This window comes from Punica granatum, chromosome 4 (assembly GCF_007655135.1).
Source record: "Punica granatum isolate Tunisia-2019 chromosome 4, ASM765513v2, whole genome shotgun sequence".
Lineage (NCBI taxonomy): Eukaryota > Viridiplantae > Streptophyta > Magnoliopsida > Myrtales > Lythraceae > Punica > Punica granatum.
In genome coordinates this window covers 7218638-7244729 of record NC_045130.1, presented here as the reverse complement: position 1 = coordinate 7244729, position 26092 = coordinate 7218638, and the positions used below count along the sequence as shown (strand labels likewise).

Here is a 26092-nt window from a genome sequence, read left to right as displayed (position 1 = left end):
AGAGAATGCGTGTGCTGAATGCAGCGAAATGTTTGGATAAGAATTCCCTTGGCATCGCACGTGGAAGCAAGTTCATATAAAGATAACAAATTCATACGATTTGTGTTGAATTTGGAGAGGGTACATCATTGTCAATATTACAAGAAAGCAGGCCATTAGCGACATTTTTTGGGGGCTTTTGGCGAAGTTTTCAGTCGTCCCCTAAAGTCCTGCGATGCTTCTGATGACATTTTTCAAAGTGTCAGCACACGTATTGTTACAAGAGGATTGGCGATGTTTTTATATAAATGTCGCCAAAAACAAATTTATAGTGACCTCAGAAGACGCGTTGCCAAAAGTATCATCTATGGGGACGCTTGCTTTTGGTCGCTAGAACCAGTCCTTGGCGTCATTTCAAAAGGTCACCCAAGCGAGGTCTGGGCCGAACTTTAAAAACGTTGCCCAAACCTGGGTTGGGTGACATTTCATAAACGACACACAAGCCTGTTTTGGGGTAACATCTTTGAACGTCACACAAGCCTCTTTTCGCATAACATTCCTCAGCGTTGCTCAAACTAGTCCTGGGACGATCTTTATTTAATGTCGCCCAAGCCCATCATTTGCCGACCTCTACGAAACGTCGCTACATGCAATGCCGACCGGCTGGAGTTCGAGGAACTTCTTCCATTGAATCCAGAGGCTGGGTTTCGTTATCATCTTCCAGCAAATTCCTCGAGGCATTTGAGCTGACAGAAGCCTCCATTGAAGACAATCGTGCTCCCTTCAGTGTTCGTGCACGTGCCCTTGTCATATTTGTAGAATAATATCCCTATAACAATAAAATTAATCACTCGAGACCTCAAAACATGTCGCTAGAAAACCAGTAAACCAAATGAAACCGAGGAGGAATGGGAACATGGTGTTTGCGACAACCTGCAGTCTGGAATCGAGAATATTGACGGTTGGAACAACAATGAATGAATTTTATCGAGACAAAATTAAGAAGTGCATTAATATATTAATGGGCATGTTGCTAAAAAATAAAGTAACTTCTATTCATATTAATATCTTGTTGCTAAAACAAAAAATATTCAGGTTCGGATTTTAGGGGAATTTCCTTCGTTGACCCATACGTTACCCCTTCACCTCTCATCCCCTTTAGTGATGCATTCTCTCTTGTCCGACGAAACCATCTACCACTGACCTTTCCGATGACCTCTTGTCCCCTGTTGTGACCCCTCCACAGACCCATCCGGGGAGCCTTTCTCTCTTGTCCGACGATACCATCTATTTGACTTTAAAATGGATAGGGAACATGGTATATGAGGATGAATGTGAACAAATTAATGATTGATATCCCCATTAATCCGGATGGATTGATTTATTTGGGTGACGTACCTTCAAGAGTTGTCCCCTGAATTCTTAATTGAATCCAATATTAGCCTAAGATGTTGAAGCTTTTAACAATTCCTTGTGTATTTTTCGATTTAGCTAGGTTTTGTAGTTCAACAGTTATATATAGCTCTTTCTTTTAATTAGGTCGGTAAGTAGGACTACATGCGACTACACATTGATAACACGTTGTAAAATTATTTACAACATGTTGCTAGAATGACAATGCCATAAATAAAAAAGGTCCCAAAATGATACATTGAGCGACGCATATGATGGGTCATACTATGTTTGACATTGGACAACACGTGGTAAAAGTTGCCCCAGCCAATCTATTGCCACGCAATGTGAAGCGTCGTCGTTATTTGGACTGCGGCGATATTTACCACATGTCACCCAAGTTCAATCCTACGAAGACGTTTATCAAATGTCGTCCAGATATTAACTTTGTACGACGTCACAAAAAGAGTGGCCAGAAGTTGGTTTGCAGCGACCCTTCCCTGAAACGTTGTCTTAGGATTGCTTCTCGGGACTACATCTGCCGACGCTTTAAAAAGCGTTGCCAAAGACCGACTTTAGGCGACTCTGATGAAAATGCCGCAACATGAACCACTGAATGTAATCATTCGCGATGCATTGTTCAACGTCACCAGAAGAACGTTGCTTAAAACTGTTTTCTTGTAGTGTTAATGAGTTGTTTTCATGTTTTATTTCTCATGAACTCATTGGCGAGAGGGTGGATCCTATCGCATGATCGAGTCTATGGATAAGACGGACAAGATCGTACCTCATGAACGGAACGTGAAATTTTGCATGAAAGACGAATTGGACCATAATTTATGCAACGCAAAATTGTAGAACTAATATGTACGCATAAATTATTTTTGTAAATGAAGTCAATATGAGGAATATTAGAAACCGGATTGATCTATACCTGGGCATTCACATATAATTCGAATTCTTTGGTGATACTATAGGAGGAAGGTTACCTCATTATATAATCCATAAACGAATCCTCTAGAATCATTTACGAATAATCTAGACTATGCGCAGGGTTCCGGATTTCTACTAGTTCATGTAATGTTTTATTGCACGTATCCATGTTATATCTAGCCCGACGCATCTGGAGACCCGTCGATTCGACTGTAGCCTTCCATTGCAAAGAGAAAATTTTCGATGCATAAAGTGATTTGGTGGACAAGAGGCATCTCAATCTCTTATCTTTGTGGGCTCCAAATTACTGAGGAAAAGTGAGCTTAGAACAGAAACACTCTTCACTTTCACTCTCCTTAGAGAGAAGGGTAACTTCATCGGACAATGATATCATATCATAATCCAAGTAGAATAAATGATGAAGATGAAATTATATCATAAAATACCCAGCAAAAAAGAATTTATATAAAAAAATGACAGAAACTGAAGTCGTTGATAATGTCAAAGATTATCATCACAGTAAAATGCTTTTATTTTCTTTTTGATGAGACCACCGGATGCCTTCAATCTATTGACTGAGACTAATAGTTACTCGGGTATTAGCTCAATATTGTTAGAAAGTGAAAATGGTATAATACTTTGGCTAGGAATATTAAATGATAAAGGAAAAACAAGTGAAAATACATTTTCTTCCAACTTAATTTATAATTTCTTTTCCTGGGACATTTTGACAAATTGTGGAATCAAATGAAAAGCCAAATCTAGCCTAGGAAACTTCCTTTTTGGTTAAAGAAAATGATAAAAATGCCTAAAGCTAACATTTCTCTTGAAAAATGATGTCATACAAATTAAAAAGCATATAGTCCTTTTTCAATTGGATATGATATTTTTACACTTTACCAGTTTATCCTCCCTCGTTGAAGGTCAGTGCAGAATAGCGGTTACTACAAAAGAGAGAATCAACTTTTATGGTTATGCTTAAGTTTCTTCGTAACTTCGCAATATTCTATTGAGCACTTTTCTTTTTCCCCCATTTTTTGTCTCGTGTTCCTGTTCTGCAGTTCAGATACATGGTGTGTAACCATGTTGCTGGGATGGTTTCTCTCATATATAGAGAATGGTGAAAACGGATGTTGGAGGTAATCCCACATAAAAAAGTTGAGAGGAAATCCATAAATTTATAAGAGACAATGTCTAGCAACCTATTGGCTTAAGTTTTTGAGTTGTGGATAAACTTGAGTCCAAAGTGGGTCTGTGAATTTTTCCTAACAAGTGGTATCAGAGCCCAAGGTAACGATCATGGGGAAGCGCACACGTTATGTGTGGAAATCCACACCACACCAGGCCCGAGTGTGGAACTCGTAGCTCGTGAAGGTCATAACAATTGGTATCTGAGTTCGAAAGTGGAAAACCGGCTCAAAGTTAGTTGTGTCATGTGCGTTGCTTGCCGTCGTATAACGGGGATTTCGACGAAGTCCTCCACATAGTCGAGAAGGGAGAGAATGGTTGGGACAGTTTCTCTACTATATGGAGAATGGTGAGGGCAGGTGTTCGAGGTAATCTCACATGGAAAAGTTGAGAAGAAATCCATAAGTTTATAAGGGATAGACACAAGTCCGAAATAAACCTGTGAATTTTTCCTAATACATGTTGTTTCACCGAATGGTTTGTTTTGCGATAGTCATGTGGCTTGCGCTTGAGCTAACTTGCATAATCAAGGCAGGAGGATGTTCATCATGTCACCAACTACTGATCTCTGGCTCCTAAGGCCCAACTTCTTTGCAACTTGCCGAAAGTCCTTCCTGCACATTTTGTATCATGTGCCTTTTTTGCAGCTCGTGTTCATATCAGATAGTCCTATCATGGCACTGAATAATATGCTCTTTCGTGTCGTACTTCCATTTTGCTGTTCATCTTCATGTGCCATAACTGTGCCATGTTATTGAATGGTTTGTATTACAATAGTCATGTTAACTTGAACTTGCAATTTGAATTTAACTTGCATAATCGAACCACAAAGATCAAGTTATAACGATCGATCATCGATCCACCAACTGATCTCATAGGGCCTAGCTTGTTGGTGGAAAATATCAGTACAAGACAGGAAACATTGTACAGAATGGCCGATGAATACAAGGGCGGGCTGCTCTCTTGCCCATGAAATAGGAAAATCAATGAGCCAACTTTGACCCGATCCAACAAAACATTGGAACAAGAGAACCGCGCACAGCTCAATGAGCACTGTTGTGGAAGAACTCTGCAGGTATTGATGGTGGGCAGTGCTTCTTCGCCACATACTTGTACTGTGATCGCAAACCAAAATGATCAATCGCTATAAGCATCATCATCAGATAATAATGTTAACAACGATGACTTGATAACACCGCCATTACCTTATGCTGACTATACTTCTCTCTGATGGCGGGCAAGTTAGAGCTCTGGCTGTTGAGGCAAAGACGGTGCAGTTCCTTCACACATTCCCGTAAATCTGATGGTTGATACAGAGTGTAATGTTGTAAGGTCGAATCCTGCGCAATATTAAGATATGAACTTAATACAAATTGAGCAGAGGAATAAATTAAGGACCGAGCAAGAGGCAAAAATAAAGAAGATAGAATTCCGGAGAGTTGGAGATGAATGTACCCAAGGTCTCTTCGAGGGGACAAGTATGTAATTTGCAAGAAATATAGAAGAAGCGGCAATAAGCGAGGGGGCATAAGAGAGCATGCTGTACTCTAGTAGCGAGAGTTCAGCTAAGTAGTTGGCCAAGCACTCGAGCTGCATCGATGGAACCTGACATCGGAAAAACAGAACAAATAAGGATAACTAATCCCTAGGTATAGAAACCACAAGCCAGATAGTAATTTCCATTTTTCTGTTCCATTTGTCACTTGAAAGATGCAGGATACAGGGCAGAAACATTTCGGGGTTGCATTTTTGAGAATGTGCTCTTTGGCAAAGACATGACTGCTTTTCTTCATTTAGACAAAACAGAAAAGGTTAAAGATCGAATGCATGTTCCAAGACCTGAACTACTAAAATGCCTAATCTCAGTGTCCGGCTTCATTAGATTGGAAAAATTCCACGGAAACGAGTGCTGAACGACGAAACAAGCATACAACAGAGAAATGTTGAGACGGATACCTCACTGGCGGCTTGAGCAGCACGGACGAATCGTCTGTATATTGCAACACAAAGATATAAATAACCACCAATTTTGCCAAGTTTTGTAATGAAAAAGGTAAGAGGCAACTTATGAATGGATCGGTCTCAACCTTAGAAAGCATTTGGCAGTTGGGGCTGTCAACTCGAACTTCAAGTGATTCAACACAGCCGACTCCATTTGTAGAACCTACACAGGCAACAGAAGAGCTTAATCAGCAATACAAAGAGCAATGACTACTGCTAATGAAAAGCAGATGATCTTCTGATTGCAGACCTCATCCTTGAAGTATGTATTATCGGTTATGTAACAGAACTCTTCCACTTGCGGCGCACAAATCTCTTCGTACTTCCTGGCAATTCGATAAATCTTTTGATGTTAGTACAACTTAGCAATTTTTTTAAGGCTAATGCTGAATGGGAAGATTGATCCATGAGAAAGTGCCAAGTGTCGTACGAGGCAATCATCATGGAAGCTACTCCAAGCAACTGTAGACGCTGCCTGTTCATCACGTTTCCTGAGAGATACCGATCAATGTAGTTGACAGTCAGATGCAAGGTATCAGGTACGAGCCTGTACTCTTCAGCCACCTGCGATTGGAAAGACAGAACTTTCAGTTACTAATTGGAAATTCACATATTTGACGGAACTTCAGACCCGGGAAATAACCGAGATTAAGTTACCTCCACGAGCCAATCAATTAGTATAGCACGCATGCTCGGATTGATATCCTTTTGAATTCTTTCCATGAAGTCTGTGGAGGGTCTTTTCTTCATCTGAGATACAAATAGCAAATATGATTACACCTACAAAAATGACATCTGAGGCAAATGTCTCCTTCCAAGTATGAATTAGTTCAAACCGAGCATATAACGAACCTCAGATGCTCGGAGATGCTTGTAAATATCGCAGGCGATGGTTGCACAAAGCTGTGGGTCCATGTAATTATCGTCGATGTTGGCTTTTTCATCCATTTCCATATCCGTGAGAGCATCTCTGTTGCAAATGTTAACTGCAAAGAGAATCAAAACCCACGAAGTTTACTTCTCAGGCAGAAAAATGGAAAAAAAAAAACAGAGAGAAAATTATCGAACTTCTCAAGGACAATTGACCTGCTTTCTCTGAATGTTCCGAAATGTAGAGGCTGCTGAATGTTTTCCTATCAATGGAATCGACAGCTGAAACCTCGTAATTGTCAATGTACTCAACATCTGGGCTCTTAAAAGATTCACAAGTGGACATTGTTTCATCCACTGAGACCGAATGCCCATCCGATGTACTGGGAGAGACAGGGAGGCTGCATTGCGCGGGAAGAGTGGCGACAGTCGGGACAGGAACATGGGTTGTTTCTTCTGTTCTCCGACCTGACGTGTTGTTGCTCGGGACAGCTACACTCGATTTTACACTCGAGAACACAGGCAAGCTGTTGCCCGGGGTCACGCCAGTGCCGTTCGAAGCGGAGGGTGCCTTCCTCGCCTTGGCCATTTTCGTCATCTTTGGCACCTTTAAATCCACAGAAAATCAGACATTATAAAAACACCGCTCATTACAAATCACAAATTCAAACTTTAGAGACATAAATGTCTGGCCTTTCAACAATTGACTGAAACCTTTATTTCAAAACTTAAACCCAGAAACAAAAGTAAATGAGTCATTACTTTATTTCATTGCACATCGGAAACGCGATGCTACGCAATGCGATCAGACTAACCGGGCAGAGAGACAGATAAACATTAAACCCCCAAAACCCGGAAATTTTCATCCTTTTTCGATCTCGAAAGGAATGAAGAATGCACGACCACAATTAAACAAAGAGCAGATAAGCACTCACCGTAGTGGAATGAGCGAGCGGGCCTCCGGGATTGCCCTCAGTCCTCTGGTTCGTCAGGTTACCCAGAGGGGCCCGTTTCTTGGCCAGATGCGGAGGCGGGGCGTTCCCGGGCTTCCCGGCGTTCTCCGACGAGGGGGCGTGCCTCTTGGCGAGAGAGGACGCCGTGGACGAGGAGAAGGACGAACGCCGGTTTTGGGTCGACATCTTCCGGCCTCCCAACCGCAGCAAGAAGAGCAAGAACAAAAAGCTAAAGCTCTCTCTCCCCTTCTCCGGGAAGAAGAAGAAGAAGAACAGACAAAGTGGAAAAAGGGAAGGAAGAGCGAAGGGAAAGGAAGGAAGGAAGAAAGGGTATCGTATTTGTATACGTAAAGGAAGGATTTCGAATTCCGCTTTGCAGTGAGTGAGTGAGTGAATGAATGAGCGAGTGAGAGAGAAAGAGACAGTGACAGAGAGCAGAGAGCCTCTTCGTTTTTGAAATATCGTTGTGCGTGAATTTTCTTCTTTTTTTTTTTTTCTTATTTATTTATTCTCCATAGAATTTTTTTTTTACCGATTTTAAATTAAAATGATATAATAATAATAATAATAATAATAATAATACTTCCGTTTATACGTTAGAGGCGAGGCGGGGGTTTTTTGAATTGGGAGCGAGATGAGATCCTTGCCGTTGGTGAACAGTGGGGGTTGGGGTAGGAGCGGACTAGGATGGGGCCCACCGTGAATAACTAGAATACGAGGTTGAGTCTCCTTCACGTCACGGACGAACCGGACAGCGCCGCGTGGACGCCAAACCTTTGACGCGCCCAGCTGGGCTTTTCCTGTTATGAGTATAAGTCACGGTCTGTCACGTTAGTGTTTAGGATTTTTTTTTTTGAATTCGAATTTCAAACGGTCAGTGAGCGTTGGGCCGATCTGGCCCCCCCTCATTATTCAGTAAAAAAAGTTGGAGACAAAGAATTTCATTAACATGGTCACACGTTGTATTATTATCCTACTATAATACTACTTTACTACTCTAAACCAAGCAGAATAATAATTCACACCAACCCTCGGATTCGGGATTTCGAATTGCTCCTGTGTATATTTAGAACTCGACAAAACTAACCATACAAGCAAAAACACCGACTTTAGCATGGCTCCACCACCGAGTTATAGCATTTACTCCAACAATTTGTATATTATACAGAGATTTTTGTGATTTTATTTCATTCAGAGATGGACTTGGGATTTGACTTAAGAAAGAGTGAGATCCTTAAAGCGGCCAATAGTGAGATATTTTATCCAAATTAGAGGGTGGATATATGAAATTTTACCAAAATTCAAATAACTATATATTGAAAAAATTTAAGTTCCCCTGGGTATATTCCTGATTTCATTCCTTGATATTTCAAATGATTATCAAGGAAAGGATTTACTCATGGATTTGGAACTCTGGAGCAGTGTTTCGGAATCCTAAAAATAGGTCATGTGCTGAAATAGTATGTATTTACAAATTAAGAATCAAAAGCGACTGAATCTACGTTAAAGATCAATCGGCTTATCTTGGAATGGCGTTCAAAATTTGACAAGATCACGACGATTGACTGATTGAGTTGGAATTAAGAGCCGCAGCTTCCACATTCGTTAAAATGGAATCAGTCGAATATTTGTCTAATTATGCCAGGAAGCCAATGATGCATGAATGTCATCATGTGATTGAAAATCTCAACATTTAACTATACAACGAAAGTTTTCAATTGACACAGTTACTTGTACCACAAAAGTTTTCAATGGACATAGTTAACTGTACAATGAAAGTTTTCAATGGACACAGTTGATGGGTCGAATTTATAGAGATGAAAGCGGTCTATCTTCCTATATATTCTTTCACAAGGAGAAGGTCTCACTGGGGAAAGAAGCCAACATCGCACCATGGAGGCAGCCCTGAAGTTGGAGGCAAAAGGAGATTTCCACTTTGGAGAGGCCCAGCTGTGTGTGAATATATGACCTAATACGAAAACGACGATTGATGTTAAAAACGCATTGTGTTTGGAATTTCCTGGGAAGAATCCAAAAACAGTTTTTATGTTGTCACCACAAAAGCACCAGCGATAGCCAATTGACCATATATTATCAAGGATACAGACCCCAAATGGATTAGAACAGTTTATGAGTCGGATCACTTACGAGATGAAGGCCTGCTAGAGTTGTGTCCATTTTGGACTGATTAGTAGAAACATCAGCATGTATGCGTGATGCAATCCAACGCATAATTGGTAGAATCGAACAGTTGAATTAGTCTTCGAAAAACTCCTGAGGTATTGAAGGTGGGCAGTACTTCTTGGCAACAAATTTGTACTGATTTAAGACAGGAAATGGACAGAAAATGTGTAAGTGGGACTACATATTCCAGCATTCTCGATACAACAATTAGGTGACTAATGAAGAATTGAAGTTGGATGGGTCATGCTCCAATAGCTTGAAAGCATTTCTCCGTATGGAAAGCTTCTAGTTTCTGTTCTTATGCAACTTCAAATCATTTATCCGGGGAAAAGAAAACTAGTTCAGTCAAAAATAAAGGGCGTTTCTAATTTCTCACCTTATGCTGACTATACTTCTTCCTAACTGCAGTAACTTTTGATTCAAGTCCATTTCGGCATAAACGATGAAGTGCTTTGACACATTTACACAAATCGGAGGGTCGGTACAGTGTGTAACACACTAGTCCAAAATCCTGCATGATGTTGCAACCCAAATTTAAGCCAGTCAACGATTAATTCAAATAAATAAGTAGATTCAAGTTTCAGCAACAAGAGATGCTAAGCTAAATACTCTCCCCATACCCATGGTTTCTTCGAAGGGGAAAGCATGAATTTGGCTAAGAAAAGAGCAGAAGCAGCTATCAAAGATGGAGCATAGCATAGCATGCTACAGTCTAGAAGTGATAACTCAGCAATGTAATGGGCCAAACACTCCAACTGGATGGCAGAAGCCTGAATTAATTAAACACAAAGAGAAGGCAGCTTGTGAAGGACACTAATTCATGAAATTGGAAGCACCTGAGCCTCTTGTATCTAAAGGCAGAAGCGCAATAGAAATTTTCTACAAATAAATTACCCCTTTATATGTTGTGCCTTGAAATATTACAGAAAAAGACATTTAATAGAAGTAATGACAGAAACAATTGTCATTAGACATGGTCAGTATGTGGCAAGAGTTCAAATACTATGAGCAATCCTGTTCAAAAGAAGATACCTCTCTAAATTCGTGAACAGCCCAGACAAACCACCTAAATAGTTTCAAAAAAGCATAGTCAAAACACAAACTACTGATATAAATTGAACTTGACATTCAAGCAAAAGCAAACCTCAAGAAGCAATTTGCTGTCGGTGCAGTCATTTCGAACTTCAGATAGCTCAGCACATGTGATTCCATTCGCAAAACCTGCAATATATTACAGTTTAGATGGCAAAGCTCAATTTCTTGAGATAAGGCTAGTTGGAACATTTACTGAAATATCAACGAGCAATATTCAAAGGGGTGTGTGGGGGTGAGAAGACTAATACCTCTTCTTTGCAGTATGTACCATCAGAGATGTAACAGAACTCTTCCACATCAGGAGCATAAATCTCCTCATACTTGCTGGAATCATTAAGACACGCTTCAGAATTAAGCAGTTCACCAATAGAATTAAAAGGAGTAATTAATAAAACATCCTTGCATCCGTATATTGAGCCATTGAGAGTATCTTACGCAGCAATCATCATGCACGTGACACCTAGCAATTGCAATCTTTGCCTATTCACTGGATTACCCGAAAGATAACGATCAATGTAGTTTACAGAGAGAAAGAGCGTCTCAGGTACAAACTGGTACTCTTCAGAAACCTAGGATTCCAAACCCAAGAAAGGAGAAAATAATCACTAGAGATTTAACAATGAAATTATTCAAAGATTAGAATCCTTTTTGCCACCCCAATGATAAAATTTTCAGGAATATGATCGCCCAAGATTTAAAAACCGCTAGTGGTTATGCAGAAAACATAATCCCAGTGAAAAGTAAGTGCAGAAGGCAGTGGAGGGCAGAGCAATATTCTGAATTGCGCAACTACAAACCACCTAGCCATACAACACTAGCAACTTACCTCCACTAGCCAATCAATAAGTACTGCACGCATACTTGCAGTAATGTCTTTCTGGACCCCCTCCATAAAATCCGTGGAAGGCCTTTTCCTAACCTGAGGAAACAGATTGAGAAATTCATCTACAAATCAAAACTCAAGCAATCAATTGGAATATAAAGTTAGGATTATTCAACTATAAATCAAGAAATAAAAGACCGTTGTATCCAAAGGTCCCAATGAGCACCCATATATTAACTAATATCATTTATTAGCAACCATTAAAGAATGTCAACTTGAGGAAACAGATTGAGAAATTCGCAGAGAACCCATAGGTTATAATCCGGCATACTGACTTCTAGTGTTAATGGAATTCCAAGTGTTGTTCAAAATTTAAACACCAATATCACAAGGGTTTCTCACTCACTCTACCGGAACGAAATACATATCTTGTAAGAATGTCACTCTTCTAACGTGAGATGTCAAAATAATGAAATATATATCATAATTGTGGAAATCATTTTCACATATTCCTAACCTCAGATAAGCGCAAATCCTCATAGATATCACAAGCAATTGTTGCACAAAACTGCGGGTCCTTGAGCTTAATCTCATCAATCATTTCCCTATCCAAAAGTGCGCCCGTTTTGCTTATATTCCCTGTATAAAATTAGAGAAATCATAATAGTTGAGCAAAAGAGAAATGAAAGAGAGTAACAGCAGAAGCACGGGATTAACTGCATAAAATAAACCTGGAGTTTGTGCTTCCTCGGATATGTGGAGACTTTTATTAGTCCTCCTCCCAGACGTTGTAGACAAAGCATCTTCTTCATCACTATATCCAAAATCTAGAGTTTCTAAAGAATCGCATGGGGACATGGTTTCAGACACAGAAATAGTGCCTTCTGACCCACAAGGTGAAGTATCCGTGATTCCATTTCCAAGAGGAGAATCTGCAGTTGGGGGAGTGAAAAACTCAACCTCTACATTCTGTTTCGCAGGGCAGCTTGTCACTCTCAATGTAACTCCATCTTTTGTCGCAAGAGGTGTGTTCTTGGCAAGGAAGCACGCATTCAACTTTGAACCCAAAGATGCATTTTTGGAGAAGATTTTATCATGAGTGATGGCGGGCGGTTCTGTCTTGGCAACTTTAGCAGCACAAGGCTCCTACAAGTGGAATAATCTGCTTAAAATTTGACAGCGATAAAAAGCACATAGACTTCCTGGCCATTCTTTGATTCCCTATATCTGAGATAGCAACGATGTTTCCGTTTTCCCCCATGAAGTTAAGTGAAACCACAGGACTCGTGAAACAATAGCATTCGTTTTCGTCGATCCAACTGCTAATCGATGCAATTTATAGAGTCGAACGTGCAATGATCACTCAGTTCCAAACAGGGTAACACTAATCAGAAACTTAACAAATACTGAAACGTGAACTAGGAACCATCCAATTCAAGACAACAATGATCAACTATCACAATAATTAAGGAAAGAGAGAAAACCGAACCAAGATCTTCGACGACGACAAAGACGAAACAGAGACGGTCGATCCCACATCCCTTTGGTTAGTGATGTTGGCGAGAGGGGCACGCTTCTTCGCAGCGGCCGCCTTCTTGCAGGCGTCATCAGCTACCGGAAGACGGTTGCGGGTTAGCATCTCCGGAAAAACCCTATCCAAACTTCCCCTGCAAATGAAGAAACCCGGACTATCAGAGGCTGCACTCACTGCACGCTCACTGCTCAGACAGCACGCAGAGACGTCATTTCAAGAATCGGTCAGCTTTGCTTGCAGTGAAACAATGGTGATTAGGGTTTGCTGGAGAGCTCTGGATGCGGTGAAGCCTCTGTTAATGGAGTCTTCTTCTCCCCCTGAGAGGATTTCTGTTTTGGCGCGCGAAGAGAGAGAGAGAGAGAGAGAGAGAGAGAGAGAGTTCTGAAGACGAAGAGGCCGCGAAGCGCGAAGACCATTTCGAGCGTATCACAGCCGTCCACGTGGCTATGAGAAGATCGGATCCCGACCGTTTCGGCCCCGGCGCAGTTACTGTGGTGGGCCGAGCGGGACCCAGCTAGTTGGGTCTGACATTTTAGATATCACGGCCCAAGGAATTTAGTATAACTTGAACCATTATTTTCGTTGCAAATTGCTTTTCTTTTTCTTTTTTTTTTCCTTGTCCCCTTGAACTTTGAAAATTGTTTCAGGCATACACCTTCTTGAATCTCGAATAATATTCTTCTTGTATTGTTTTTTCATGCTGACCAGTTTGAACAAATAGTTTAATTTATAAATCGTGTAATCTGAGATCTCATATTTCTCAAGCTATGCATTTTTCGTGTTGAAAGCCTCCGTCTTGTGATCTCCTAGGTTGTTGATGGCTGATATTTCGAGAGGTTACTTTCACTTCTTCGGTGCTACCGTTGTTTAATTAGTAGACGATCGGGTCTTAGTCGGGCCTAATTTTCAAATATCCCGGTTGATGAAATGAACAATTGAATATGCCCAAGCCAATAGCACATAATAATGACTGAGTCAACGATGAACAATTGACCCAAGCCGGCAAACACCTTCTCAACCGTTTTGTTATTATTATAATATATGAAAATATTAATATATCTATCCTAATCTTCGACAATGGAACTGATATGTGAGGTTTCAAGTTTCCCTTTAGGTTCTTCAACGCTATTATTATTATTATTATTATTTTTTGATGAGAGAATGTTCCAAAATCAATTTCAGTCATGCTTTGTATCATATATATATATTTATTAACATGCACATGACTACATGTTGGCATGGACTATGCTGCACACATGCCACCTTGAGCTATATGATGTGCATCTTGAATAGGATACCCTTGAATCTGTAACATTCGAAGTTGTACGGTTGAATTTTTTGATTTTATCTTGGGTAGTGCCTATATGGTTCTTAATCATGAAAGCGATTGTAATGTTATGAATTCTCATTAGAAAACCTCACCATAATAACTTATGTTATACTTAAATCGAAAAAGAAATTATGTTAGTTAGAATGAGATATGCCGGCTATAGATGCATGGACCGTGCCACAAGTTATAAAATTGGCTCATTTCGCGCGAAAATTTTGAATAATAATTTGTCTGACATATGTATCAATTTTACTATAAGTCATGAATTACAGTAGTGTATGTATTTGATGGGGATGAATACTTCAATTGAACCAACTCATCATTGCGTTCCCACATTATTACCTAAAGAGTTTCACAACGAATATAATGGATTCGTATGGGTACATATATAAATTTGAGTCAATTTATCACATGAGGAATAATTATTATGACTTCCCAAAAATAGAAATTATTATTAATAATGAGGAGAATATTAATTACCAAGCTAACTCTTTGATGATTCAATGGTTGGCTGGGGCCGGCAATGGGCCCTCTATTGTCATATTCTGACGAAATGTGGCACATTCTTTACAGTGTGATTGGTTAAAGATTATTGAATTCGAGTTGATTATAAGCAACTCAAGTGAATGAATATATCTTTAACATATATGAAGCATATAGAATCAAAATTACCTGAATAAGTCTTAGCATGGCAATATATAGGACTCAAACTGTGAACAAAATAATTAAAAAAGATCATATCAAATAATTACACCCTTCTCATTTTATTTACTACTTAGACTTCGGCCCCTATCCATAGAAAAAAAAAAGAAAAAAGAGAGAGCATAATTAAGCAAATTAATCCAATGAATAAGGTTGGTATGTATTCGGTATACTACTAGAAAATTCATTATTTTTGATAATTTTTCAAGGGAATTCCGAGAAATTGAATATGTCGAGAAATTTTCTGAGAATTCCCTCAAAAAGTCGCCGGAAAACTTTTTTGGCGGTTTATCGAGGAATTCGTCACTAGAAAATCGCGTAATTTTTAGTAGTGGTAGATCTTTTATTCATTATATATATCATCACATTTATATATGTGTGTGTGTGTAATTTTGCTTGCGGATTAGTAATAGGTTGCCTGGCCGTCGCCTGTTTCCCTTTGGCCGTTTTCGGATTTTGTATTAGTTATTCCGAGTGGATATTGCTTTCATTATATAATAAATCATTTCGCTTATATACTTCTAAGTTCTAAAGTCCAAACGACCAGAGAATACACAATCTAACCTCGATCTTATGATATCATTTTGAGGTTGGTTTTCTCAACTCTCTCCATATATAATAATAAGATGATGATCGAAAGAAGATACATTGCACGTAGGTCGTCGACTAGTAATCAAGAAATTTTACATTCGATATTCAGTGGGGCTAATTGTACTCTTTTATTAATTATTAAAATTTTTATTTTATTATACTGAATACATGAACCTCTCTTGTAATTAAGAATGATGATGATGATGATGATGATGAATAAATAGCTACTTATGTTCTCAAATTGAAAATAAAAAATATCTTGGGTGATTAAATTTTTAACCATTGTTAGTTGTTAGCAAAGTGAGTTTTAGATAAACTTCCAATTGAGGAATAGAGATGTGATATCATATCTCATATGTTTCCCCTAAGTAATGGTCTTGCACTCGAGTTTCGTAAATGAAAAAAAAAAAATATATATATATATATATAAAAGTTATGAAAACTTTACCTCTTAATGGATTAACTGAGCTCGATCTTGAATTGATCAAATAACATTTGACTTCCGAATATCAGGCGGTGTATATGAAAAATTTGTGGTTACCTTTATATCTTGGGTGATAATAAAACACACATATACTGGTCAGCACAGCATAAATATGTTTAAATTTCCATTTTTTTTTTGTATAAATTGTTAATAATTCAATTATAATATTGATAGATATACAGCAACACAAATATATTACATTAATTTCCTCTTTTCTTGTCGGATTAATTGACGGGAGTTGAAGTTGAACCCTATGTTGTTAGAAGTGAGCAAGATAGAAGACGACACCTGCCGATTCCAATGATCGACCTTTAAAATTTGCCCTTTTTCTTTCCTCATAATTCCTTGGAACTTTTTTTGTTTACCATTAGATAGAGACTGAAATCAGTTTTAATTTGGTTATAAAGATGGAATTACTCATCATTAGATTTCACCAAGATTTACAAGTGTCTTTCTTATGATTTGTCGCTGCAGATCGATTTCACAATTAGAATTATGACTCATGGATTATTTATTAGTTATTAATTAATTAGTTAATCAATCAATACTCCTAGCTTATTTTATACAAACATTTCTATAGGGAAAACTTTATCGATTATACTCATCCCCGCAAAAAAAAACTTTATTGATCATTTATCCAGTTTACAGTCTTAATTATATCGATCATATATATCTAGCAGCTAACGTATGCGATACCGAAAAGTAGACACATGTTGATGCGGTAAGGTTCTCTTCTCTCGGTTGGATTGCGACATTATGATTAATAACGAATTAACCATGCACGAACTTCATGATCCATCGTGACATACATATAATACATTATGTTCTACTTCAAATGCTTACAGTTGTTAAACTCTAATGTGTCAATAATTCTGATACAGAATTAGAGAATGAAAGAGACATATATATATATATACAAAAGAAGGCATGGAGCACACCCCTTGCTAATTTGTTTGAACATTAATCGAATGAGTCAATGAATTTAGACTTGTATTTCATGTGATAATAACGACTGGCTCACCGTGAATTATACGAGCACTTTGATGTCTATATATGTATGTCTATATATGTACAAGAGATGATTCAGTGCTGATGAATTTGATTCCTTTCACTTTGTCATGGCCCACAACAAAAATTCCAAATTAAAGGCTCTTCTGGGATTTTAGAGGTCAACTGAGCTTTCCCTTTTAAGGTCAAAGCATTCATTTGCATATCTCATGGGAGCTGATAATGATAATAAATTAACTAATAATTGCCTTCAAAGCAAAAATGATAACGAATTAACTAATAAGAATCCGTCCCTCCAAACATGTCGAACTTTTTTGTATATAGAAACCTCCATTTTTCTGTTACAATAATATATAGTAAGAAATGCTAAATTCAATGATAATATCTTGTCGACGTGAGAAAACATCAATTAAATCATAACAGATAAGTAAATAGATGCTAATCATGTGATCAATTATCGTAAATTATATATATTACAGCATTTTTTTAGTAAATAGGTACTAATTTAGTTTTATGCAATATTTGTAGACTTTCTTTTTCTTGGGACTGACTATGAAAGTTTTTGCAGGTGAATTAATTTTGTTGTAATTTATTCCATCGAAAAAAATAAGAAAAAGAAAACAAGTATTTATTCATTTGACACACGTGTAAGTCGAGCTCAGAGGTCGAAGAGTGATGTGGCAGCCCCATATGAGAGTGGTCAGATGTTTCGGTTTGGTTTGAGGTAATTTAATTAATAAAAACAACACACTGACACATACGACAGGGTGGCATCTTTTCTGATATTTTGAATTTTGACCAGGAAGACCATGAAATGTCTTATCGATAGGATGAATTAATGACAATTTCCCCAAATTTTTTAATTCACAAAATGGAATTATCCAAGTACAAATTTTTCTTCTTGCAGAAAATGAGTAATATCATATTTCTGCAATATGCACAGGTTATTTGAATTAGTGGATTTTTTTTTGTTTGCGTGATCCTCTGATATGGCAACAGACAGAATGTCAAGGAACTGGCGTGCACTTGCTACAAATCGGTACATGACATTTTTAATTTTTTGGGATGAATAATCGGTGCATGACATGATCCTTTGAGGAAGCATCTAACTAACGAAAACATTTTACCCAGATGAGAATTTAAGGTGCATTCACTTATCGACATACATCTCACCGTAGTCCAAAACTACGAGCCAAACCCTAGAAAAAGGTTGCCGCCGATCTTTGCTTCCATAACATAATCTGTTTCGGGGCCGTATAAAGACATTCTTAACACTTCAAAAAGTTTAGGAGTTAATTCAGTTCCGATTTACACTTAGAGCACGATACATGTGAAACGAGAATCTAATTAAGTCGTCACGCGATGTTACCCGAAACAAGTTCAGATGAAGAGCTAAGCAAGTTTATTAGTCTCGAGAGAAGACAACAAGGCTCGGGTCATGCAATATAAATAAGAGACCTCGCCGGAGAGCCCTCATCACTCACTTGTCCCTTCCCTTCGATAAATATATATCATTAAAGATATCGAAAGAGTCATTACTTCCCTCCCTTTGTTAAATATACCATTAAGTTTTTGCGTGAGAGAGAGATGGAGATGATGAGAGGCTCCCAGTCAGGGACGGAAAGAGCAATTTCGTCCGCTCAGGGAGGCGGCGGTGGCAGCGGAAGCAACCGCATAGCGGCTATTAATGTCGATACCTCCTCGACCCCTACCGGCCCAGTCGTCTCCATCAATGACCACAATAAACACTTCGATAAGGACACGGATCATCAGGTCTCTCTTATCTCTCCATACAACTCTGCCTCTCATCATTTGCTAGTTTTCCCCGCCGTTCATGTACTTGTACCATCGAAGAGTGCCGATGGAGTCCGGGTCTCTTTCTTGCTACGTTGTGTTATATTTCTTGCATGTCAAGACTGGCTTCGTGCTGCCTGAAAAATTGATCAGCCCGAGACCTTCCCCGTGGATTCTGATGGCGTACTAGCGCTCTCTATAAGGTGGTTTGTCGACATGTCGCCGGTCTCGTAACTGTAAAAACGGAACCGGTCGCATTTGAACGGACAGATACCCGGGCCAAAGTTCATCGCATTTCACAATTGTTGTGCGTAATGGCGTACTGCAAGTAAAGCTTGGATATGGAATCCTCTTAGGACATCTTGTTGAATTTAATTTTATTAAAAAGAAGGAAATAAGCTTTAACTCGTATAGTCATTAATTATTACAACATTTTATAATGATGACTTTTATTTTATTTTTTGCGGTAAATATTTTTGTTTTCTTGGGTTGATTATTATTTTTTTGTTTTTATTTGGGATGCAGAAACCGGGATGGAGGAAATTCCTATCATTCGTGGGGCCGGGTTTCTTGGTCTCCCTGGCCTACCTTGACCCCGGCAACTGTGAGTCCCCTCTATTACATCTGTTTTTGGGTTTAGTATTTTTTTTCCATAATATTTTAGTATTTTTCCTAATTTTTAAAAAAGGATTAATTATTTCCACCGAAAAAATGGACTAATTATTTTATTTTGGATGCCAATATAAGGAATTCTTTTGTCGTAATTTGCAGTGGAGACTGATTTACAGGCTGGAGCTAATCATGGATATGAGGTAAAGCCATAAAAAGAAATAAATAAATAAATTCTATTAAAATGGAGAATTTGAGGAAATGATGGAATATCAAGTGTAACTATTCACCAAATTAATTAAATAGGAAAATTTTCTAATTTTTTTTGGTTTATTATATATTTTCAGCTGCTGTGGGTGATATTGATCGGGTTGATATTTGCTCTAATTATCCAGTCACTGGCTGCAAATCTCGGCGTAAGCACCGGTATGTCCAAAGAATTTAATTCCTCAAAACCGTTCCGTTACATTAATTTTCCCGATCTAGCCAACCCCATATGTTCTATCCGGGTCTCGTTAACTACACTCACAATGTACGATTGAGACAACGAAGCCACTAAAAATAATGAGGATCAATATAACAATCGAATTAATCAGTTCGATTTTCCCCCCCTTGGAAATGAAATATTTGCAGGGAAGCACCTATCGGAGCTATGCAAGGCAGAGTACCCGAAATTTGTGAAGTATTGCCTGTGGCTGCTTGCAGAAGTTGCAGTCATTGCTGCAGATATTCCTGAAGGTGCATATAATTTTTTTTTCTTTATCAAATTATCTAATTATTAATTTTTTTTTGCTGGAAATTAGTTTTGTTCATGCATCCTCCAAGATTTAAAATTATATATATGCTGCTCTTTTTAAAAACTATAAAGTTTGGATAATTTTTATTTATGTATACTTGGGCAGTGATCGGGACAGCATTCGCATTGAACATATTGTTTAACATTCCGGTGTGGACCGGAGTTCTTATAACCGGTTTCAGCACGCTCTTGCTTCTCGGGCTCCAAAGATACGGAGTAAGCTCATCTTATTTCGGGTTTATCTTTTGGGTTCGGAATATAATGACTGCTTTACATTTCTATAATGATCCCAAACTACTCAGATCGTTGGTCAGGAACGTTATAATACAGTGCAAAAAGTTAAATGAACATTACAATTGATAAAAAAGAAAAAAACTTGTTGCTCATGTAAAGCCTTACATATAACTAGATCGAAATAAGTTTTATTTTCCCCTTTAATTTTGTCGATATTATTGCATATTTATATTTTAATTTTGGGGCGATTTTGGGGCAGGTGAGGAAGCTAGAGCTGTTAATAGCAGTGCTGGTGTTTATCATGGCTGCATGTTTCTTTGGGGAGATGAGCTACGTGAAGCCGCCGGCATCTGACGTCTTGAAGGGCATGTTCATACCTAAGCTCAATGGCCAGGGCGCCACCGGCGATGCCATCGCCCTTCTCGGTGCACTCGTTATGCCGTGAGCTTCCAGCCTCAACCTCCAATGATTTTAAATATCAGATTGGGCCATTGAACCAAGACTAGTGATCCTGGTCGTCCAGGTTCTCAAGTAAAACAGAACTTGCAAGTAAACCGGTTAGCTGGGACCTTGCCTAGATTCGACCTGTTCATGCCCACTTTGCTTATTTTGAACTACTCATCGTACTTTAAATTTGTTAAATGTTGGCCATAAGATTTCTTACTTATGGATCATATGATATCATCCTCGAACAGGCACAACCTATTTCTTCACTCGGCTCTGGTTTTGTCCAGGAAAGTACCGAAATCCGTCCGGGGCATCAATGTGAGCTTTTTCAATTCGACCATACCTTCAAACTCTGACATACAAAAGGATTCTATAACTCGTGAACTGTAGTAGCGGAAACTATAGATATAAAAGCTAACAAATGAAATTCCGGTAACAGGATGCGTGCCGGTTCTTTCTGATAGAGAGCGGGTTTGCACTGCTGGTGGCGTTTTTAATTAATGTGGCAGTGATCTCAGTATCAGGCGCAGTCTGCTCAGCCAAGAATTTGTTGAGTGAGGATGAGAGTCGCTGCAGCGATCTCACCCTCAATTCGGCATCTTTCCTCCTTCAGGTTCGTCTCTTTATTTATTTATTTATAGTTGATAATGATTCATTTATGAGTAAAAGAACAAAGTACACGGGGGTATCGTCTCTTTGCCCGCCAAAAAATATGGATGTCATTACTTTCGCCATACAGTGTATCCTCAAGCAACACAAAAAGCATAAACTGTTCTAACTGATGAAAGAAAACGGTATGTAGAACGTGCTGGGACGATCAAGCTCGACTATATATGCAATTGCATTGCTAGCATCAGGGCAAAGTTCGACCATCACAGGCACTTACGCTGGACAATACATAATGCAGGCAAGTAAACGGCCATATTCAACACTAAGGTTCAAGCAGGGCAGACCCGAATGCTTGTTTTATTGACTTAAATTGGCCGAATGCAGGGGTTTTTGGATCTGAAGATGAAGAAATGGACACGGAACCTAATGACTCGGATGATCGCAATCACGCCTAGCCTTATAGTCTCCATCATTGGCGGATCTTCAGGTGCTGGAAGGCTCATCATCATTGCATCGGTATGTTCTTTGATTGATTTCTTTCTTTCAATAAAAAATCATCTGTAGTTCGATGATCAACTAACTGATACTAAAAGGGGCTTTTTGGTGCAGATGATTCTGTCTTTCGAGCTCCCATTTGCTCTTATCCCACTCCTTAAATTTAGCAGCAGCAAGACAAAGATGGGCCCCCACGTCAACTCCATATTTGTAAGTAGATTTCTTTGCAAACATCAATTAAACATGTCCTTTTTTAATTAGGAATACGACTCACCGAGAATCATTTACAGATCATCGTGTTCTCATGGATCCTGGGGCTGGCAATCATCGGAATCAACATCTACTACCTCAGTACAGGGTTTGTGGACTGGCTCATCCACAACAGCTTACCCAAGGTCGCCAACATCTTCGTGGGCATCATCGTGTTCCCCATCATGGCAATTTACATCCTCTCGGTCATTTACTTGACATTTCGTCGCGACAAGGTGGTCACGTTCATTGAACCGGTGAATCACAACTCAGCCGTCCAGGCCCAGATGGAAGACGGTGTTGGCGTCGTGGGCTCGGACAAAGTCCATTACCGGGAGGATTTGGCCGATATTCCGTTACCGCAATAGGAAGAGCACCGCAGGCCTTCATTATACCATTCACCTTAGCACTTCACAAGTTGAATTTTTCAGATAAGCATGATTCCATTCTAAAGGAAATTCTACCTATCACTGTTAAGGCATTGCAATGTCTTTCTAGTCCATCACTACTTATGTTTGTAAGTTTCTTGCCTTGTTTCTGTGAATTAAGGGAAGTGAGAGGCTTCGGATCGACGAGTCCATCTGGTTTATGTAGAATTGTTCGGTTTCATATTCTTCCCGTAAGCAAGTAAAATTATAAGATAGCATGTGAAATTTTATATGTTGTGACAAATTCTATTGCTGCGAAAGAAATTTATCATAAAAAAAAGTATATTGTGATAAGAATGTTAAATTACATTATATAAACTCTCATAATGCACATACTTAATATGTATGTAGATACATATATATTTATATGTATACACATATCTTCAATATTGTGTGAGCACCGAAAATCAAGTATTCCATAATATCTAACATATATGTATATACATCATTAATATGCATTTATATACATACTTAATCTATATATTATGATAAGAATGTTAAATTATACTAATAAAGTCTCATAATGCACATACTTAATATGTATGTAAATACATTTACATTTATTTGTATACACATATTTTCAATATTATGTGAGCGTCACAAACTAATTATTCCCATATTTTAATAAATGTGGTAGTGATCTCAGTATCAAGCACAGTCTGCTCGGCCAAGAATTTGTTGAGTGAGGATGAGAGTCGTTGCAGTGACCTCACCCTCAATTCGGCCTCTTTCCTCCTTCAGGTTCGTCTCTTTATTTATTTATTTATTTATTTATTTATAGTTAATAATGATTCATTTATGAGTAAAAGAACAAAGTACACGAGGGTATCGTCTCTTTACCCGCCAGAAAATATGGATGCCATTACTTTCGCCATACAGTGTATCCTCAAGCAACATAAAAAGCATAAACTGTTCTAACTAATGAAAGAAAACGGTATGCAGAACGTGCTGGGACGATCAAGCTCGACTATATATGCAATCGCACTGCTAGCATCAAGGCAGAGTTCGACCATTACAGGCACTTACGCTGGACAATACATAATGCAGGCAAGTAAACGGCCATATTCAACACTAAGGTCCAAGCAGGGCAGACCCGAATGCCTATTTTATTGACTTAAATTGGCCGAATGCATGGGTTTTTGGATCTGAAGATGAAGAAATGGACACTGAACCTAATGACTTGGATGATCGCAATCACGCCTAGCCTTATAGTCTCCATCATTGGCGGATCTTCAGGTGCCGGGAGGCTCATCATCATTGCATCGGTATGTTCTTTGATTGATTTCTTCCTTTCGATAAAAAATCATCTGTAGTCCGATGATCAAGTAAATGATACTAAAACGGGCTTTTTGGTGCAGATGATTCTGTCTTTCGAGCTCCCATTTGCTCTTATCCCACTCCTTAAATCTAGCAGCAGCAAGACAGATGGCCCCCCACGTCAACTCCATATTTGTAAGTAGATTTCTTTGCAAACATCAATTAAACATGTCCTTTTTTAATTAGGAATACGACTCACCGAGAATCATTTACAGATCATCGTGTTCTCATGGATCCTGGGGCTAGCAATCATCGAAATCAACATCTACTACCTCAGCACGGGGTTTGTGGACTGGCTCATCCACAACAGCTTACCCAAGGTCGCCAGCATCTTCGTGGGCATCATCGTGTTCCCCATCATGGCAGTTTACATCCTCACAGTCATTTACATGACATTCCGTCGCAACAGGGTGGCCACGTTCATTGAGTCGGTGAATCACGACCCAACCGTCCAGGTCCAGATGGAAGACGGTGTTGGCGTCGTGGGCTCAGACAGAGTCCATTATCGGGAGGATTTGGCCGATATTCCGTTACCGCAATAGGAAGAGCACTGTTGGCCTTCATTATACCATTCACCTTAGCACTTCACAAGTTGAATTTTTCATATAAGCATGATTCCATTCTAATGGTATTTCTGCCTACCACTGTTAGGGCATTGCAATGTCTTTCTAGTCCATAACTGCTTATGTTTGTAAGTTTCTCAAATTATGGGCGACTTCCTCTATGCATGCATCGAGGATGTACTCGTGCCTTGTTTCTATGAATTAAGGGAAGTGAGAGGCTTCAGATCGACGGGTCTGTCTGGTTTATGTAGAATTATTCGGTTTTATATTCTTCCCGTAAACATGTAAAATTATAAGATAGCATGTGAAATTTTATATGTTGTGACAAATTCTATTGCTGCGAATTAAATTTTATCATAAAAAACATATATTATGATAATAATGTTAAATTACACTATATAAACTCTCATAATGTACATACTTAATATGTATGTAGATATATATATTTATATGTATACACATATCTTCAATATTATATAAGCGTCGAAAGCCAAGTTATTCCATAATAATTAACATATATGTATATACATCATTAATATGCTTGTATATACATACTTAATCTGTATATTATGATAAAAATGTTAAATTACACTAATAAAGCCTCTTAATGCACATACTTAATATGTATGTAAATACATTGACATTTATATGTATACACATATTTTTAATATTGTGTGAGCGCTACAAACCAATTATTCCCATAATAACTAACATATATGTATATATATTTTTTCATATATTGTGACATGCATTATATAACGTTTTTATCGCGAACATAAATTTATCACCATAAGTTATAAGATATTGTGACCAAACGTTATTTTGTCACGATATACTTATTAAGACGAGCTTATTTTGACAAGACTCATAACAAGTTATCCGCTATTTTTATGGCAAGAAATCTTATCTATTATTGTGGTGTGTTAGCTCATGCTATGACAAAAAAAAAACAGAGAGAGAGAGAAGAAGAACAAAGTCCATCCAGTGTATGCGGAATTGTTCAGTTTATGTTTTTCTCGGATCAACAGGTCCGTCTAGTTAGTGCAAAATTGTTCGGTTTTACATTTTCCTTCTCACACAAATGTAAAAGTATAAGATAGCATGGGTTTGCTTATGCTATAACAGAGTCCATCTGGTTTATGCGAAATTGTTCGGTTTTATGTTTTTCACGCAAAAATGCACCAAGATGCCTAAGCTATAACAGAAACAGAGAGATATTCGGTTTGGGCAATTTTCTGGATTCCATTTGCTCGATTTCCCTCACGGCCATCCAAATGACACATCGGCTTCCAGATCTCTCTCTCTGCACACAGCCCGGATTCTGTTCCTTCCAGATATCGAGTCCGTTTTTAACCCGAGTCCGTTTTTAACCCGAGCCCGGATAACTCATAAATCAGTTTGTTTTCTCATCTTTCCTTCGATAAGAGCATTGGTAAATATGAAATCCCTTTTCACAATGACTTTAATCTAAGAAAGAAATCACT

The 26092-nt window shown here is 38.5% G+C and overlaps 3 protein-coding genes and 1 pseudogene across 4 annotated transcripts; 2 read left to right on the top strand and 2 right to left on the bottom strand.

The window, feature by feature from the left end:
• Positions 1-4274: 4274 nt before the first annotated feature.
• Positions 4275-7772, bottom strand: LOC116202542 (cyclin-A1-1-like). Its single transcript, XM_031534124.1, has 11 exons — positions 7299-7772; positions 6580-6970; positions 6346-6479; positions 6151-6243; positions 5924-6057; positions 5744-5819; positions 5580-5656; positions 5449-5482; positions 4948-5097; positions 4698-4832; positions 4275-4607 (listed from the first exon to the last, which is right to left on the bottom strand). The coding sequence occupies exons 1-11, from the start codon at positions 7500-7502 to the stop codon at positions 4536-4538; spliced, it is 1500 nt and encodes a 499-aa protein (XP_031389984.1). The 5' UTR covers positions 7503-7772; the 3' UTR covers positions 4275-4535.
• A 1218-nt stretch (positions 7773-8990) lies between these two features.
• Positions 8991-13321, bottom strand: LOC116202451 (cyclin-A1-4-like). Of its 2 annotated transcripts, XM_031534013.1 has the most exons (12): positions 12908-13320; positions 12150-12564; positions 11936-12057; positions 11422-11514; positions 11031-11164; positions 10844-10919; positions 10645-10721; positions 10533-10566; positions 10121-10270; positions 9877-10011; positions 9465-9635; positions 8991-9285 (listed from the first exon to the last, which is right to left on the bottom strand). In XM_031534013.1, the coding sequence occupies exons 1-11, from the start codon at positions 13055-13057 to the stop codon at positions 9573-9575; spliced, it is 1449 nt and encodes a 482-aa protein (XP_031389873.1). In that variant the 5' UTR covers positions 13058-13320; the 3' UTR covers positions 8991-9285; positions 9465-9572. The 2 variants fall into 2 exon arrangements, with proteins under 2 accessions (XP_031389873.1, XP_031389874.1); XM_031534014.1 differs by lacking the exon at positions 10121-10270 and having other exon boundaries at positions 12908-13321.
• A 5190-nt stretch (positions 13322-18511) lies between these two features.
• On the top strand, positions 18512-22872 carry LOC116202883 (metal transporter Nramp5-like). The gene is made up of 13 exons (XM_031534519.1): positions 18512-18840; positions 19387-19465; positions 19633-19673; positions 19818-19896; positions 20104-20208; positions 20373-20482; positions 20760-20941; positions 21196-21265; positions 21387-21560; positions 21750-21854; positions 21941-22072; positions 22166-22261; positions 22342-22872. The coding sequence occupies exons 1-13, from the start codon at positions 18655-18657 to the stop codon at positions 22666-22668; spliced, it is 1686 nt and encodes a 561-aa protein (XP_031390379.1). The 5' UTR covers positions 18512-18654; the 3' UTR covers positions 22669-22872.
• A 12-nt stretch (positions 22873-22884) lies between these two features.
• Positions 22885-24837, top strand: LOC116202884 (annotated as a pseudogene).
• The last annotated feature ends 1255 nt before the right edge of the window (positions 24838-26092 follow it).